At 48.9% G+C, this 13,180-nt stretch overlaps 1 protein-coding gene across 1 annotated transcript; it reads right to left on the reverse strand.

The window, feature by feature from the left end:
- Positions 1–11,854: 11,854 nt before the first annotated feature.
- LOC116477266 (DNA damage-regulated autophagy modulator protein 1-like) lies at positions 11,855–12,970 on the reverse strand. Its single transcript, XM_032761696.2, is given in 2 exon segments — positions 11,855–11,896; positions 12,074–12,970. A coding segment is annotated over 1 exon segment (717 nt). The 5' UTR covers positions 12,856–12,970; the 3' UTR covers positions 11,855–11,896; positions 12,074–12,138.
- Between the last annotated feature and the right edge of the window lie 210 nt (positions 12,971–13,180).

Consider the following 13,180-nt stretch of genomic DNA (forward strand, 5'->3'; position numbering starts at 1 on the left):
CCCTGTGACCCATCCACTTTGGGCCCTGCCTGGGCAAAACCTCTCAGCTCAAGCTGAGAAGATGGATCACAGCCAAGGGCACGGTCTTCATGCTCCATCCTAGGCTGCCGTGGGAGCCTCTTTCCCAGTTCTCCCAAGAAGCAGCTGCTGAGGAGGCAAAGCCTCACACTGGCCTCGAAGCAACTAAAAATCAGCAGAGGCCAGTTGTCTACTAGGCAGGAAGAGCCACATTTTTAGGAAGAGGTTGAGGTCCAGATCTAAAGGGGAGAGAAGATTCTACACGGGCCCAGGAGCCCATGGTGTAGAGAAACACCCAAGTCCAGGTTCTTCAGGGCAATCAACCTTTGCTGTTTGCTAACTTTTGTGTTGGACCAGAGCACACCAGTGTGTTTATTCTCCTGTTCCACATTGTTTATCAAGCGTAGATGGTGTGACTACCACATATCCAGGCCCCGGGCTGCTGATGAGCAGGTTCAGGAAAAGAGCATGACATGGGGTCTCTTCAAGAAGCACATTGTCTCATTTGGAGGCTGGCGGGCACACAGAATCCTAGCACAGGGGCATGAAAGCTCAGGAAGTAGGCGATTCACTTCAGCCTGGGGAAATGCTTCACTTGAAAATAGTGTAATTCCAGCAGGACCTTGAAGGCAGGACAAGGTTTTGAGTTGAAGAGATATGAGAATCGGCCTTCCCAGCAGCGTGGGCAGGGATGGAGAAGTGGTGTCAGAGAGGAGGAGGCCCTGCGGCTTTCTGGATACTTTGTCCCAGGGTGTGGTTTGCAGTTGCTTCGAGGAGGCATTTTGCCATCCTACAGGGATCTTCAGGTGATTTGGAATCCTAAGGGTGAGGAGGGAAGATGACAGAGATGTGAGAAATTCCCCAGGCAGCTGGCAGTTGGTCCCGGGCCACCTGAGAGCTGCTCATGAAGTGCTTTCCCAGGCTGGGCCCCATGTGACATTCAGCTGTGAATCTCCTCGGGTGAGGTGGCTTCATCCACGGTGTGAAATGAGGCCATGCTCCCGAGAGCACTTAATCGACTTCTGAACATGGAGGTAATGTGCTGACTTTGGTGCTAGACTCTCTCCCAAGCGCTTCCCACGCATTGCCCCGAATCCCCCAGGTAGCCCAGCACAGCCCCATTTCACACACCAGCAGGCTGGGGCCTGACAGTGTCTGCCACAGTGGCAGTTGAGCTTCGGTGGCTTTCCTAAGCTCAGACACCAGCCACTAGATGATGTTGCTCCTAGGCCCAGATGCCAGCCAGATGTGAAGAAATGGAGGCTCAGAGAGGCTGGGAGAATGAATGGGACTCAAACTGAAGTCCAGTTCTTCTCTACACCCAGCACAGAAGGCAGCAGTGGTGGTGGTGGGGTTGTGGTGAAGAGATGAACAGGGTGCCAGGAAGAAAGATGGAGTGAAGAAAGGAGAGGACACCAAAGATCTTTTTTCCCAACCTGGCCATGTTGCCTGGGGCTAGGCCTTAGGTACCCATTCTTGAAATGTACAAGTCTGTGTGTGGTCTCTTGTCAAACGTAGGCCATTTGACTCTAGACCTCAAAGACTTTAGGCTCCTGGTGGTAGCTTACGAGACAATGGTGTTGCATGGCTCTGCTCCCCTGTGAGGGAGGCAGGATGGGCTGAAGGACACTTTCAGAGAGGGTATGTCTTCCCTGAGTGGCAGGAGAACAGATTGTGGTGGAGAGTGTGGACTCACCGACTTGGCCTGTGTTCGAATTCTGTCTCTGCCACCTGCCAGTTCTGTGGCCTTAGGCAAATTATTTGCCTTTCCTGTGCCCGTTTCCTCATCCTCATTATTAGATGGGGTAATCATCGCGCCTTCCTTCTGGGATGGGTTGCAGGTTAAATGAGTTCAGGTGCCAGAACATTGCCTGCCTCAGAGTTGCTGTGATGTGAGCATTTGCTCCCATTGCCTCACTCGGGCCCAGTACTTGCTTCTCCTGGAAAGTGCCCCGTGGCTTCTCCCAGGGTAGCGTCCGCTAAAATGTGAAGTTGAGTCCTGACAGCCACCATCAGGGCAACTTCTCCAGGCTTTAGGGCTCTGCCCTCGTGGCTGGAGCTCTTTCCTCCTGGTCTTCTCACCCTGCAGCCCTTAGTCCTGGAGTAATAACTTAGAGAATTCCAGTACTGTAGCATTAGATTCCTTTTCAAAAGGAAATCCAAATTTTCCCTGGGCTCACCTGTTCAAATTCTTTCTTCTTCAGAGACTGAGGTGTGGGATATGATGAGGTTTTTTCTTCAAATAGCCTGATCAGTCCTTTAGTCTTTAATTCATAGTACCCCCCACCCCTTTTTCCTTTTTCTCTTTTTTTCTTCCTTTCTGCCTTTGTTACATGCCCAGGCACGCCACAGTACCAGGCATTGTCAGTACCAGCTGACATTCCTTTCCTTATTTGGAAAGAAGACCAGCTCTCTAGCTCATTGCAGACATCCCTTCCCCTTTCCCCTCTCTCCCTTACGTGCCCACCTTATCTAAAAAAAAAAAAAAAGTTGAAATGTTTAGCCAACTGGGATTAGTTCAGATTGTGCGACCCGACCCTGGCCAATGGGGAAAGGGTACGGGGCAGGACTTGCATCAGGAATAAAGGCTCTCGTGCCCCTTTGTTCAGGTGTGCTCTCATGGCGACCGGCCAAGGAGAAGCACCCCTCTGCACAGAAGCAAGATTGCTTTGCTAAGCATCCTTTGTTTGAGTGTTCAATTTCCTTAGGATTTTGAATGTTATTCCCAACAGAGGGGCGCAAGAGTTCCCCAGAGCCACTTGGTCAGCCCTGGAGCTGGTCCTCACCTGGGCACTTGTATTTCCAGTCCTGTGATGGTGCCCAGCACACCACTGACACTTGACTTCAGAGGTTTGTGAGGGCCCTGTGGGTCTGAAGCCCCAGGGGATGGGAGGAAAGTCTGTCTGGACAGCCAGCAGAGGTTTAATTAGGTGGGATGTAAAGTGTGTGACCAAAAACGCTTCTCACATTGGTTTTAGAAAATACACTAGTAGGCTGGTGGGCAGTGGAAAGAGGAGGAGGAAAAGAATCACTTTTTTTCTTTGCCTTGGGGAAGAGGAAGCTGTTTACATCCAGTGGAAGAAGAGCTATGAGGCCTTGGGTGGAGGGAGAGGCTGACTGAAGATGAGAATCAGTTCCAGCCCTGTTGGGTTGATGGGAAGGGAAAGGAAGGCACAAATAAGAGAACTGCTAGCTGGTGGTGATGGGCAGGAAGGTGGTGCCTTTGCTATCATAACTTGGTTAGAGAAAGGCAAGTATCAGGGACTTGCAATGATGGTTAGCAGATGCAGAATCTCAGTCCTGTCCCTTGCCTCAATCCCCTGCCATCTATACCCTAGGCTGCTTATGGGACATTGTCTATCCCCTTCCTGCAGAAGGGCCTAGCTTTAGAGTCCACTGGAGCTCTGGGCCAGACCTGGGGAGGCTCCTGGAGTCAGCACACCCCAGAAATTCTTATTTCATAGGTGTGGGGTGGAGCTGAGGAACCTGAATCTTTAACAAGCTCACTAGGTCTTTCAGCTGCCAGTCATCCATGGAGCACATTTGAGAAGCCTGATTCTGGGATCTGTGGAGTCGACAGACTCTTTTGAGGAGGGAGGCAGGCAGCTGCTTGGGAGGGCTGGCTATTTATTCCACAGGTCGTTGATGACCTAGCACGTGCTGAGTGGGCCCTGCTGAGTGGGCCCTGCTCATGCCCAGTGCGGGGCTCTATAGGTGCTTCAGAGGAGCTGTGCCCTCAAGGAGCTTACACATAAGCTGGGAGATGGCCTAGCAACGGATCCCTTGGATGTAACTCAGAGTGAAATAAGTGCTGGCAGACACAAACAGGCAAAAGCTGTGGCCTTTTGAGTCGAGAACAGGCTGGAGTGGATGGTGGTGCTGGCTTGGGGAAGGCCTGGCCAGCCATGCTGAGGAGTTTGGACTTTCTTTTCTAGGAGGCTCAGAGAAGCAAACCTTGGGCCCATGAGGTCAAAGACTTGCCCCAGATCACAAAGCTAGTTAGCAGCAGGAGCGTGCTCCAGACCTGCACCAGAGAAGCCACTCCAGGCGTGGGGCGTGATCTCAAGTGCCTGGGGACCTTGGTCTTGTGTGAAGATGGATCAGGTGTGAGGGGTGCTTTGGGTTTTATATTGTAAAGCCATGGACAGTACTGGATGAAGGAAGACTCCTTTAAGAAATGATTGTCAATACCCGTGCACTGGGGTGAACAGACAATAGCCGAAACAGGAGATGGGCGGGTTCAGGAGGCATTAGACTTCTCTGGGTCTCCTTGGTACCTGGTATAGGATGACTGCCCACCAGACCTTTGCCGAATGACTTTATTCACAGACTCTGTGAGATCGTGGTCCCTCTAGTTTATTGGTGGTGAAGTGAACAGGCAACCCGGGGTGGGCGAGGCCCAGTGATTGCCTGTGCCTCTTAGGAAGACAGCAGTTCAGGTCTGCCTCTGACCTTTCCACCAACCCCCAATTCATCCTCAGCAGCTTACTGGGAACTCTAGAAAATTCTCAAGTCTACCTAGGGGAAATCCATAGTCTTTGAATGGAATATATGTGAGGGAGGAAGGGTAAGAGGCAGTGGTGAGTAGCCTGGGTTGATGACTTCCTCCCTCTTCTGTGAAGTCTAGACAGAGGTACAGGCCCATGGCAGGGGGCGACATAGCTTTGCTTTCTGCTTCTGCCAGTCTCCCAGTCATGCCTCCATCAGTCAATCAGTACCTTATGAGGACAGCAAGGGACAAAAGATAACAAAGTCCCTGCTTTTAGATCCCTGGAGGCAGCCAGACTCGGCAGGGACAGTTGTGGCAATCCCTGTGGGGGTCTGAGTGTGGGGTACACCCCACAGCAACCAGAGAAATAAGCTCTTCCTCTAATCTGGGTTGGAGGCCAAGAAAGAACCCTCACAGTCAGATGATTTGGGTTTGAAGTCTGGTCTTGGCTGCTAACTAGCAGTATAACTTTGGCAAGTCTCGACCTCTGTGCGGCTCAATTTCTTCGATGGAAAACATTTGAACACATTATAGCGATCCTAAGGGGGAAGCCTGGGCTCATTTTGTTCTTCCTGAAGAGGATAAGGCCCCACGTGTCATTCTGGAGATGGATTTTGGGAACTTGGTTGTGAGGTGCTCTGGCTACTGGCTTGGGTAGGGGTAGAAAGGGTGAGATGAAGTTTCCTCCAGGAATCTTAACTACTTCTTTTTAAAACGTTTTATTTATGATTGACATATAATAATTGTACATGCTTATAGGGTACAATGTGATGTTTCAATGCGTGTATACATAGTATAATGATCAAATTGGGTAATTAGTATATCCATCACTGTAAACATTTATAATTTATTTGTGATGAGAATATTAAAAATCCTCTCTTCTAGTTATCTTGAAAAATACAATGCATTATTGTTAGCTATAGTCACCATACTGTGTAATAGAACACCAGAACTTATTTTTCCTAACTGTAACTTTATACTTTGTTGATCAATCTCTCTTCGTATACCTCTCCCCCACTTCCCCTAATGGTTACTCTGATAACCATCATTCTACTCCCCATTTCTATGAAGTCAAGTTTTTTAGATTCCACATAGGAATGAGATCATGCAGTATTTGTCTTTCTGTGCCTTGCTTATATCACTTAGCATAATGACCTCCAGGATCATCTATGTTACCGTAAATGGCAGGATTTCATCCTGTTATATGGCCAAGTGTAAGGAATCTCACCTCCTGGTCAGGGTCTAAAGAAGAAAAAGAAAAGGGAAGATGAACCTGCAGATTTTAGTTTTGACACAACAACCTTGAGCAAGAGCCCACCAACTTCGGCCCAATACCCACCCTCTCTGCCTTCATGAACTGGGTTTAGCTTGGAGCCTTGGTAGGGAAGCAAGCTGAGGAGATAGGAGGACAAGGTGTGGGGTGGGGCCGGGTCACAGGTGGAGTGTCTGCAACACCCTCATTAGGATAGAGAAGAATTTTTTCTTACCTGGAACATGGGTTAGGGCAATAGAGAGAGAGAGGGAGAGAGGCAGAGAGAGAGAGGGGGATCAAAAAGAGAATTGCGAATATTTGGAGGCTGATATCTGTGCACCCAACAAGGTGAGGAGAGGCCACATCCTCAAGGGCACGTCTTTGTCCTGAGAAATTAGGTTCTGAACGCAGTGGAGCTCCTGAGGCTCTTTCAATTAGGTGGCAGGGTAGGGTAGGGTTGGTCAAGGTTCACAGGGTTTAGGTGTCTTAGAGGACCCTGCAGCCATCTAGGCAAGATTTGATTTGCCTAAAGAGGTTAGGGTTTAGAGGGTTTGAACAGCTGGCAGCTATAGGAAAGGGAGGGGGTAATGGACCTGAATGGCAAAAGTCAACCTGATTTTTAAAAATTGCGCTATCTTCCTCTATTGAGCCGTTCATCTGCCTCTCTTAATCCAAGTCATAGAAGCATAGAGCCGGAAGAGGACCTAGAGATCATGTGACCCAAACCCCTTTCTGTTACACATTTAGAGAAAACTGAGGCCCAGTGGAGGGACATGCCTCAGCCTCATGAGGCACAGGATGAATCTAGAGGTTAAATCTATCTGCTTATGGCTTTGTATCTGAGGGTTACCTCCTTTCCAGTTCCTGAAAACGAGTGAGGTTCCCATAGGTGGGAGTGAGTCCAAGTTAGGCCTGGGCATGGGAAGTGGGGAGTTTGATGCTGACCTAAGTCACTGACCTTGCAGTGCTATGAAGGTGTCCCCTTGATGCTGCTGCTAAGAATGAGATCCAGACTCCATTTTAAAAGGTCACTTTTCTAGAAAGCCCCCATAGCACTTTAGCTCTGTATAAGGAATAGCAATGAAAAATACGAGTTTGAGCTTGTAAAATGACCACCTAGAAACGCAAACTGAGATCTGTTAGAAACTTCCTGAAAAGCAATCTAGGAATTGAAACATGATGGCTGTCTAACTGCCCCAAGCTAGAAGAGCCAAGAATTTCAAAGGGATACCTTAGCACCTGTCATGGCAGACTTAGCTTTGGAAAATAAATTCTGAAAGCTAGGTGACCAATGGCAATTGAAGGTACCTGAAATAGTGCTTGGGATGCAAAAACAAATCCAGGCTACTGTGTGGTTTGTGATGTTAGAAATATTTGTTTTTTGGTGTTGTAAAGAAATAGTACTTGAACATAAATTTAATTTTTTAGTAAGGCCATTTTTATTTTTTGTAGAAACGGTGTATTTGTCAGTAGTTTTGTCATGAGAGTATACTGAACAAAGGAGACAGGGTCATTTATAACCTGAGGTGTCCACCTTACTGCTGTGTCTGGTTTTTATTGGCTGGAACAGAACTTTATATTTTGTATTTGTTTTGATTGGTTAGTAACTGAGAACTTTTTAAAAGAGGCAAAGGCAGAGGAGAACAAAAGAAGGAGGAAGTAACTTGTGGAAAGTCTAGAAGGTTAAAAACACATTTAAATAAGGAAGAGAAACAGGCTATGAACTAATATTTGTTTGGACTAGTATAAGTATGTCAGGGCAAATATTTAGGCTAAACTGTGGGAGCTAAGAACACAAATTATATTGATTTTTTTATTACGGCTAGCAGATATTTAAGAGCGTTAGCACGGGTCTTTGAATAAATTTTGTTTCTAAGAGAAGTTACTATTTATTCCTAATTAGATGAGGAGGAAAGTCTTTGAAGAGAAACCTCTATTTTACTTTTTATAGTGAGGATTCCAAATACCTCACAAGGTATAAGGCATGTGCAAACATAACTCTTAGAATCCCTGGAGAAGGGCGCTGGCCCACCCAATGGTTTAGTTTCTTGACTACTGTAATTATGTATCCATAATGCATGTTATAGGAAAGGAAAAGAGGTAACCAGGCCCTGGACTATAATACTCTAGGTGCGTGTTCAGCATCTGACATGTTTCTTAATAGCAAAGGCCTTGGACATGCTGTAGACTGCTTACTTCTGCTTTAACCTGTTTTACCCTAGGTGTTCCCACCATGCTACAACATGTCAAAGAGAAGGGAAGCTGGTCCCAGTCTAGGCCATGCAGATTTCAGAAGTTGTGTTTGAGTTGACATTGGTGGGAAAAAAAGCAGACAATAGATTTGGGGTTAAAGAACCTGGATTAGACACTCCAGTAATCATCAGCTGGATTATATTGCTAGACTTCAGTTTTCTCATTTGTCAAACAAGACATTTTTGAAACGAGAGCTACTTCTGCTTCATGGTCATTTTATAATGAAATGCAAAGGCCCTGCGGTCTGGGATTGATATGGTGTTTGGTAGGGTGAACACAAAGACTCAGAAGCAATGTTAGAGAGGGAGGGCTCAGGAAAGGAGTCTGGCTGGGGAAGTCGTCCCCTGTATCCTCCTGTATTAGCCAAATTGCGGTGTTCATCTCTTTGCCAAGAGGGGAGATTTTTGTCTAGTTGGTTGTAACTTGTTCTCTTGACACTGTGGAGGGCATTATACTCTCAGGTGTACTAACTGCATTTTTTATCATGATAATGGGTTTCTTTCTTTTTAAATGGACTCTCCTCGCTGTGCTCCTGCATGGTTTTGGTGGTAACTGTTTCCTGCTTAGTGAGTGGGTAGCCCTCCTGCCTCACTCTTAGTCTCCTGCCACCCCTGGGAGTGAGGTGGGGTAGGGGGTTGGAGCATGGGATGGGGCAGTATTTCCCTTCTGGCAGGCTGGCTGCCACAGTCATTTGTAAGGCGTGCCAGCTAGCAGGTACCACCAGGAGACTGGTCAGACCTGCAGGAGGGAGCAGGCAGTGTTGCCTGGGGTGCCAGCCATCCCTGAGCTCCCAGGCAGAACACATTATTTATCTACCCTCAAGCCCTTCCCCATGGGATCCCAGCCATTGTCTTCTGCACAAACCCCTGCTCGCTGCCCCAGGCACTGTAACTCTGTGGCGAGTCAACCAACATCAGCACTCTCAATGTCTTTCTCTTTCTCATATTCGGGTCCCTGGTTACCTTGTTGATCAAAATAGTCGTTTTCCTGTCTGTCTGGCAAAAAGGCAGAAAACACTTTCCTCCAGCCCTAAACGTGGTCATATCCAGAAATGCTTGCAAGATACCTTTTTCACTTTCAGTGCTAACCTAACAATTCCTCTCTCCATTAATATAAGTTCCCACTTGAACAGAGCCACATCTCATAGCACACTCCGACGTCTGCCTTTTGTCAAGTTGCTTCTGTATCTGTCATTGCATTTAGCCCTCCAGCTAAAGGCCACCAGAAACACACTTGAGCTGAACAAAGTTGGCTTATTGGCCATTGCAACAAAGGGTAAACGCACCTCATGAGGAACATGGAGAGTGTTGGCAGAAGGGTGTTAGAAAGGACCTCTTATAGGATTTGAGTTTGGTTAGGTGATTTTGGGACTCAAGGACTCAAGGAAGCAGGCCTTTGCTGTGAATTGCATGCTGTTGGGAAAAGGGAAGAAATGTGTCTTAATACGTTTCATCCGGAAGGCAGGAGGAACGGAGCGAGGCGAAGGCCATAATTGGTAAAGAAGCTGCAGTCACTCGTATTAGCCAGGATCAGAGGATGTCTGGTCATTTTTGTGACTTGGAGAACACTGAGGGCTAACTGAGAGTGCCAAGTCAGTCCCTGGCAGGGGCTGCTTTTCTCTTCCCCAGTGATCCCTTTTGGCCAAGGGCAAAGCCAAGCTGCAAACCATGAATCTGTGATATTCGGGCCTTCACCATTGCCAGCATTTTGCTGATTAGGAGGTTGTTGAGAGACTGCAGTCTGTCGTTGGATGAGTTAGTCTCTCCCGCTCCTTTTGTGGCAGGGTGAGTTTTTTAATCTTCTGATGTGACAAAAGCTGCACAGTAGCATTAAAGACTCTGAATAGAAGACACCAGCCAGCTGCAACACAGGCAGTGACCACAAACAAAGATTGCTATTGGTTCTTATAACAGGCCCTGAAGATAGGAGCCTGGATTATCAACTCCAGACAATGAAAATGTGTCCCAAATCCAGCTGATCTTTTTCTAGAGATCCAGGTGGCTTTTTCTTTTAGCCTACTTACAGACTGTTCTACTTGAGTCTGCAGTCTCTATATGGCTGCAGCAAGAAAGGTTTGCTGTAGTGTAAATTCCCCTCAGCTAACTAAGACCAAATTAAGGACCATATGATCACCCCTGACAACTGTGGCTTATGCATATACATTTAAACTGGCTGGTTTGGCTTCCAGAGCCAGAAGTTGCATAACCGATGTTGTCTCAGTAGGGAGAAGGAGAAGTTTTGGACCATCTCTTCTGGCTGAAGGATCCCTACCGTGGGAATTGCAGTTTGTACACTGTGCACGAAGAAAGAGTTGGTTGTCTTCTTTGACAGTTCTCAGGTAGCCTATGCTCACCTCTTTTTGAAAGTTTCTGGACATTCTTTTCAGGGAACATGATCTACTAGAGGGGTGGTAATTTTAAATATCTGAAAGTCTCTAAAAATTGTCCTGAAAACAGGAAAAGTTAGTGTATGGTAGGTGGGTATGAGTCTGATGGCCACAAAAGAAGTAGATTCTCAGTGGGGCACAGACTATGTGACTATGTTGGGAATGTCATTTATTGCAACATGAAGGATCCAGTTTTTATTATCCCTTCATGGTGGGAAGCTTTCCTGAGTGGAGTTAAACACTTTCTGCGAAACAGTCAGAAGGGAAGAAATTGTCATTACAGCAAGACTATTTCTTTTTTTTTTTTTTTCTAAAAATACATACAGACAAAAAGATGCATATCAAACATATTCGGAAGGTTGCACATGGGGAGACGGGGAATAGAAATGGGGGGTGGGAATGAAAGAAAATAAATGAGAGAGGGACTTTGTATGGATCAATGATAATAACTCAATCCTCTGTGTCTTTGACAAAGAAGAAGGAGAAGGAAGAGGAAGAAAAAGAAAGTGGGATAAAGGATCAGAAAGGGAGGAAAATAGAAAAAATTAGAGTATGACTGCATTTTTTGTTTTGTTGTTTTGTTGTTGCTAGGTTGGTTGGTTTGTTTTTTGTATTTTTCATATGTTTCGCCATGTTGGCCAGGCTGGTCTCGAACTCCTAGCCTCAAAATGATCAACCCGCCTCTGCCTCCCAGAGTGCCGGGACTACAGGTGTGAGCCACCACGTCCAGCCCCCACACTGCATCTGGCTTCCGTGGTAGATGTCCCAGATGGGGCAGCCAGGCAGAGGCACTCCTCAGATCCCAGATGGGGCGGCGGGGCACAGGCTCACCTCACTTCCCAGATGATGGGCGGCCGGGCAGAGGCGCTCCTCACATCCCAGTTGGGGCGGCCGGGCAGAGGTGCTCCTCACTTCCTAGACGGGGTAGCAGCCGGGCAGAGGCTCTCCTCACATCCCAGACGATGGGCAGCCGGGCAGAGACTTTCCTCACCTCCCAGATGGGCTTGCCAGGCAGAGACTCTCCTCACTTCCCAGACAGGGCGGCCAGGCAGAGGTGCTACTCACATCCTAGACGGGGCGGCCAGGCAGAAGCGCTCCTCAAATCCCAGATGGGGCGGCCGGGCAGAGATGCTCCTAACTTCCCAGACGGGGTGACTAGGCAGAGACGCTCCTCACTTCCCAGACGGGGCGGCGGTGGGGCAGAGGCGCTCCTCACATCCCAGATGGGGCTGCCAGGCAGAGGGACTCCTCACTTCTTAGACGGCGCCGCCAGGCAGGGACGCTACTCACTTCCCAGACAGGGTGGCCGGGCGGAGACGCTCCTCACTTCCTAGATGGGGCGGCCAGGCAGAGGTGCTCCTCACTTCCTAGATGGGGTGGCAGCCGGGCAGAGGCGCTCCTCCCATCCCAGACGATGGGCAGCCGAGCAGAGACGCTCCTCACTTCCTAGACGGGGCGGCCGGGCAGAGGCGCTCCTCACATCCCAGACAATCGGCGGCTGGGCAGGAAGGAAGGAAGGAAGGAGGGAGGGAGGGAGGCAGGGAGGAAGGAAGGAAGGAAGGAAGGAAGGAAGGAAGGAAGGAAGGAAGGAAGGAAGACTATTAGGAACTCTTAACGAAATTCAAGTCCTGGATGTGCTGCAGATGCATCCCAATAATCAGGGTGGCCTCAATACCCTGTCTGTCCTCTGTTGCACTTTTAGAAATGGCCTGCGACATTCACTGAGTGAGATGGAATTCTTCAAATATCCTCATTGATTTCTGCGGATACCCTTTGGGTGACACTCTGGAAATCTTGGATGAAAGTTAGGAAGTAGAAAATAAAACCAAAGGCCACTGTCCATTCACAGATCGCACTCACTAGGTGATATACACAATCCTTTTCTCTTGTATTCCACTCCAGCTTGGTTATGGAAATTCGTGAAGCACAGACAATCATGGGGATGACAGCTGCGCAAGAAACGGCAGCGATGAACATCCGTACGTGGCATGTCGAGAGACTGTTCCACTCGGGATATTACTTGTAAGATAGGATGGACTGTAGAAGCGTGTACACGACACCACAGACAAAGGCCAAAAGAGCGCCCGCGTCATGAACCACTGGCACAGCTAACTCCTCAAAATCGGCGGCAAGGCACATTCCGAAACATGCCACCAATCCAAGCACTAAGGACACCAAGTTAAAAACAGGAGTGCTGAAATAGCAGGTTTGATTTTGCTTCTCTGCTATTTTATATCTTGTATACATCGTGGCTGCACTAAGAAATGCAGAGAAGTTTATCATCAATCCAAAAATACCACTCTCTGGAGGTGGTGTTCCTGTATCACGGATGTAGGGGAGGAAGGGGTTGACGTGCCCGGACAGCGCGGCGACCATGTAGGAGACAATGAAGGCTGCTGACGACCAGGTCACCAAGAGGCAGGGGACGAAAGCCATTCCCCTCAGGAAGCACAGCATCGCACCGCCGACGGAGTGCTGCGTCCAGCGGGGCCGGGCGCCGGGTTGCTCCGGGCTGCCTGGAGGCGGCGGCCGGGAGCTGAAGGTCACGGACGGTGGGAGGGGAGGCTCCGCGAGGGCCGGGGCAGGCCAAGCCCCGGAGGGAGGGGAAGGGCGAGGAGCGGAGCGAGGCTGCTGGCGGCGAGGCTGCCGGCCAGAGTGGGTGGGGCGCGGGCTGCCCGGGCTTGTTGCGAAACGAGTGAAGTCACAAAGCGGCCCGGCAGGGTCGGAGGCGCGCGGCGACCTCCCAGCGGACGCTACGCTGGAGCCCCCCGGAGGGGACGCG

Source organism: Hylobates moloch, unplaced genomic scaffold, assembly GCF_009828535.3.
Source record: "Hylobates moloch isolate HMO894 unplaced genomic scaffold, HMol_V3 SCAFFOLD_11, whole genome shotgun sequence".
In the NCBI taxonomy this organism is placed as follows: domain Eukaryota; kingdom Metazoa; phylum Chordata; class Mammalia; order Primates; family Hylobatidae; genus Hylobates; species Hylobates moloch.